Source organism: Pterocles gutturalis, unplaced genomic scaffold, assembly GCF_000699245.1.
Source record: "Pterocles gutturalis isolate BGI_N339 unplaced genomic scaffold, ASM69924v1 scaffold8115, whole genome shotgun sequence".
Lineage (NCBI taxonomy): Eukaryota > Metazoa > Chordata > Aves > Pterocliformes > Pteroclidae > Pterocles > Pterocles gutturalis.
Window position 1 is genome coordinate 1 of NW_010138150.1, and position 5,309 is coordinate 5,309.

The 5,309-nt window shown below is 54.8% G+C and overlaps 1 protein-coding gene across 1 annotated transcript in view; it reads right to left on the reverse strand.

Moving 5' to 3' along the window:
- Positions 1-2,436: 2,436 nt before the first annotated feature.
- Positions 2,437-5,309, reverse strand: part of LDLRAD1 (low density lipoprotein receptor class A domain containing 1) — a 4,372-nt gene continuing 1,499 nt past the window's right edge. The window contains exons 3-6 of the mRNA XM_010082867.1: positions 4,596-4,727; positions 4,041-4,178; positions 3,358-3,486; positions 2,437-2,582 (exon numbers count right to left, since the gene is read on the reverse strand). Of these exons, the coding sequence (XP_010081169.1) occupies positions 2,437-2,582; positions 3,358-3,486; positions 4,041-4,178; positions 4,596-4,727 (545 nt within the window). The remainder of the gene's footprint in view (positions 2,583-3,357; positions 3,487-4,040; positions 4,179-4,595; positions 4,728-5,309) is intronic.

The following is a 5,309-nucleotide window of genomic DNA, read 5'->3' on the forward strand; positions in this document are numbered from 1 at the left end:
CAGTCATATCAGCTGGGCCCTATGCTGTATTTTTTTTAACAGCTGATTAGTTTGGTCCTTACCAGCTACAGCTGTTTTGTTACCCATATACAGTTCCCCCCACGAGGGATGAGATTCTTCCTTCCCTCCTTTCCCCTCTTTCTTTGACCGCTGCCCCATAGCAGTGTGCAGCAGCCATAGCCCACCTGCCCCCTCCCCATGCAGAGAGCTGGCTGTGCATCCTCCCCCTGCAAAGCCAAGAACAGGCAAACAGTCTGTGGCTGAGCCCAATCTGAATCGGAAAGCAGCTCTTTTTCCCCAGGAGGGAGAGGCTGACCTAGTGGCCCTGCCTCTGACCCAACCTTCCTTGAGCTCCTCCTGAGCAACGCTGCACAACTTTTTCATTGCTTGCTTACTTCTGGCTAACAAGAGGAACAGCAGCGACTACAATAAGCCAGGCTTTATCTACCAACTCTAACTCAGCCCTGTTGAAGCGTTAGATGGCTGTGACTCTCCAAGAAAAATGTGCATCTCGATTTCAGGCTTTGATGGAGGCTGGAAGCTTCCAAGTGAGAAATGTTTACCTAGCAAGCTCCTAACCTCTCCTCCGAGCTGCAGCACTGAAGGCACTGCAGTGATGTTTTACAGGCACGGAGAGCAAGCCATCCATCCCCGCCAGGCACCAAGAAGGACAGGTTATTAAATGCAGCTTTGGAAGTTTCCCGTAGTACCGGTTCTGTTACGCAGAGTTTTGCCAGCTCATGCCTGGTGAAGGATGAGTCAGAAAGCAGTAAAGCTATTTTTAAAAGGTTTCTCAGGTGTACAGCTGTATCCCAGCTACAGATCAGAAGAAACATTCACCGCTGATACAAGTCACGGTGACACAGCAAGTTGCAGATCACAGGACGGAGAGGAAATGAGTGAACGGGGTTTTATTTTTAAAGATTTGTGACCTGGGATGGTGGTGGGAAGAATACTGCCTGATGTTGATTTTGGGCTAGAAAAGTAAGGGCACTCACTGTAAATGTGGGTTTTTCTCAAAAAACTATATTTCAAATACAGATGAGATTTTCAAGGGAGCAGAGAAAGACCACACCTTTCTTAAATTTCAGGGGCAGCTCCATATCTATATCCTGAGGACTGCTCTGAAGGTTTGGCTGACTGACCCTGCCCTGCTGGCAGAGCACTGGAATGAGCAATGAACAGATCCCGTGTCACCCCATATGGCCCCGGGAGCAGCTGCAGCACTTGGTTTTCTGCCGCTCTCTGCTCTGAGGCTGTGACTTTTCCTCCTCCTTTCCTTGCCAACTTCAGCACAAACCCATCCCAGCCCCACAGCTGCTCTTAACCTGCTGAGCTGCTGCTCCAAAACTGCCCAGCCCTGAGAGGACATTTTATACACATGCCAGTTCCCTGCCCCTGCCCTGCGGTGACACCTACGTGGTCACAGGGACATGGCAATTTATCCCCACAAACCCTGAGACACCCACTTCAGCCTTCCTTGCCATTACGCTCTCCCCGGTGGCCTTCACGGTTTGAGAAGAGCACAAGGGTGGCCTGTGCAGCAGGTCCCCAGCGTGTCACCCTAGCACGGTGTTCCCAGGGAAGCATCACGCAGAGCCTTCAAAGCTGTGGTTGAAACCATCTGCAGACACGCTTTGAGCACAACATGCTTCTTTCTCCCGCCTGTGAGGATGAGAAGCGTGAAGATGTGTTGGAGGGAAAAACCAACCCCCGGGCTAGAAAGGCTCATCCCGCTCAGCTCCGGCTCGTTAGGGTGAACCTCAGTGTGCCCTGACCTGGCTGCCTGCAGAGGCACCAGCACGTCCACCCTGGGGAAGCCCCTGGCCCAGGGCTGGCCAGACACAGGTATCTGTGCCAGCAGCAGCTGGGGAATGGTCTTCAGCAGCTTACAGACAACCCGTCAAGCTGTCGAGTCCATGCTACAGGACCGTAGAAATTTTTAGGAAGAAATGTTTCCCTGTGCGGGTGGTGAGGCAGTGTCCCAGGTTGCCCAGAGAAGCTGTGGATGCTCCATCCCTGGAGGGGTTCAAGGCCAGGCTGGATGAGGCTTTGAGCAACCTGGGTTAGTGGGAGGTGTCCCTGCCCATGGCAGGGGGTGGAACTCCATGATCTTTACAGTCCCCTTCCAACCCAAACCATTCTGTGATTCTATGACGGTGCTCTGCCTGTGCAGAAAGGACTTGCCCTCACATGACGGCAGAACCTGTGCAGGGGTCCCACGGCCGGTGTCTAGCCAGCAGCACGTAGGCTGGAAGCAGAGCGCTCTGTCCCTGCTCAGTGTCACTTTCTGCCGGTCGGAGCGCTGCCACCGAGGGCTTGCTTGGGTTGGGGCTTCCCGAGTCGGTGGAGCAGGAGGACACCCAGGCTGAAAGGCGGCAACGTGGGAAGCACCCTGCGGTCTCCAGCGCTGCTGGGTCAGACGCTGCCGAGATGTCACGGTCTGCAGACATACTCATCGGACCAGTCGAGGCAGTGCTGGACGCCGTCCCGGCACAGCCTCCTGGGCACACAGGAACAGTACTCATGGAGCACCGGGCTGCAGCTCCACCACTCCGACCCGCACGGGGGGCAGGCGGCCACTGGGAGGGATGGAAAACAGGGAACAGAAATGCTTCTGCTGCACTGAGCCCTTCTCTCCTTTCTTTCACTGGTAGCTACACCCTTTCACCCCCAGCAGCTCCTGAAAAGCCACTGGTGGTGACCCTGTGTCTCTGAGCCCACCAGAGAGGACGCTCACTTGGTGCCACTTGTGAGAGACAACCAGGGAGTGGGACATTGCAATGACCTTCGTGGCAGACATGCCATCCTGGAAGGAACAACTAGCTGTAATTTTTTTTTAGCAAGCTAATTTAGAGAAAGCTGCTGATACAGGCAGGTCTCACCTGAGGTTCCAAACCAGAGGAGTGACTTAGGAACAAACCTGGTGCTCATTTTAGCAAGAGAAGGATCTAGATAGCTTTGTGAGCCCCCCAGCTCAGAGACATACCCATCTCCTGACCAACACCCGAAGGCCAGTTCAAATGATTGCTGCTGCCTACAGCTACACATCATGATGAAACTGCTCCACACTCAGCAAGACACAGAGGACGAGCGACTTTTGGGGCTGGGAGCAAAGCACGGAGCCTTTCCCCTCTTGGTTGGCACCAGGTTTTGACACAGAGCCTTCGGCAGCTCATGGGATGGAGCCCACATGGTTCCTACTCACATCCCGTCCCACCTACATCGCGTTGTAGCAACGGCTGCCAGCCCCCAGGCGTTTCCAGACGCATCAGTGAGCGCCACACCTGTGCACCCTCTTTCAACCCATCAGCAGAACAGACCTTTTGCCCAACAGCAGCCAGAAGAGACACTTACAGCTCCCCGTCTCGTCAGAGCAGTCTCCGCAGTCGTTCAGCCCATTACACCTCTGATCGGCATAGACCCAGTGCGCAGGGTTACTGCAGTGGAAAACCAGGTGTCCCGGGAGGCTGCGGGGCAAGTCACCTGCGAGGGCGGACACACAGGACATGCTCAGCTCCACCGGGCGCAGATGTGTCGGCTAAAATGGGGACAGCAGCTACCAAAGGCTGCTGTCACCGGGGTGGGGGTCAGTCCTTCCCCATGCGATGTCAGGGCATGAACGATGCTGCAGATGGGGAAGTTGTGGTTAAAGAGGGAAAGGGATGTTCGTGGCCAAGCCAAAAGCAGGGTCTGGGTGTCCCAAGTTTCTGCTTTAATGAATTTTTTCCCCAAGATAACCGGACCATAAATTAACCATGTACACATGCAGCTTAACCAATGGAGGAAAACTGCATCATGGTTAAAAAAAAAAAAAAAAAAAAAGGGAAGATCAGGGGAGCGTGGAGTCTGATTCCTGGCACTCCTGCTGGGTTTTTGGGCAGTACCACCTCTCTGCATCTGCCCTACAAAGGACCTCCCAGGCTTATCTGCTCTCGTACGTACCCAGAAGTGCAGAGCAGGATTAGAGGGACACCAGCTGCTCTCACTCACAACAGGAAAACCAGCACAGGGAGGGCAGTCACAACAAACCCACTCACCGCAGAGTTCCTCCTGCTCATCCTCGCCGTGCCTGCAGTTGCTGACTCTGTTGCAGACCTGGCTGGCCGGGATGCAGGTCACTCTGTCGTCGCACAAGAAGCCCGTCCGGTTATTGGAGGCTGCACAGAAGTGGTTCACTGAAGCAAGAAATACTTTATTTTCCAACATTTTCATGCTATGAGGAACAGATCAAAGGGAAGAAAGGCAGATTTCCAAAACGCATTTGTTGTTCTGGAGATAGCCAGCAGCCAGGATTACTCTCGGTAGGTTCATGGCAGAGTCTGAAAACTACACTAGTAGACTGAAGCACGACTGTGCCATCAGAGTTACCACAGCCCCATGGAGCAGGACACTGGAGCAGAGGGACAGCTCCCAGCCACTCGGGCTGCTCAAGGCAGGCACAGCCCTGCACCACCCCGTCAGTGCCCGTCCTTCCTCCTGCTCTGCCCTGGGAAGCACCACTTCACGCCTGGTGATGGGCACAAAGGCTCTTCTCATGCAACGCCATGTTCTGCCACCCTTATTAAAAAAATAACGAACCTCAGGAGACCAACCTGGTGCCCGCAGCAGGAGTCCCAGTGCCACCGCCAAGCCCACGGTGGCCACGAGGACGAGCAGTGCTGCAGCAGAGATGCAGGCGCGTCTCCATGTGCAACCCGTGCAGGCACTGCGGGGCCGGCAGAGACCTGTCGGGAGGCAAGAGCGAGAGGTGAGGGGCTGGGGAAGGGTCTGGCAGGGCTGAGCAGGGTCAGGGGGTTTGGAGGGGAACAGCAGAGAGCTGCAAGGTTGATGTTTCAGGGGGCTCTGCACAGCGGACTGGTAGGGGCTGCTGGGGTTTGGGGGTTGATAGTGGAGTTTCAATAGCCAAATGCTAATGTTAAACACCTCCTCGTGGGGAATTATGCTGCTTGGGGTGTGGAAGAGCCCACGCTGCTGTTACAGAGCAGGCACTGGGGCCAAACGGCACAAATGCTGCATCTCCGTCAGAGCTCACCCACTGCACTTGGATGCAGAGGGGTGGAGGTGGCCAAGCCCCTGCCCAGCCCCACGGGACAGCAACGCCCTTTCCATGGGGGAGCAGCCGAAACACAAGGTAAGTCAGTGTAAGGCTGGGAGAGTTGCCCTCCCAGAGCCCATGGCAAAACCCCCCAAGAGGCAAAATATCATTTTACAGCACTTTGGGCTTTCTGCCCAACCAGGACAATCAGTCTTCAACGTTCACAAAGAACGAGGCTGAATTATCAGCTCAAAACAGCAAGAAGAGGCTG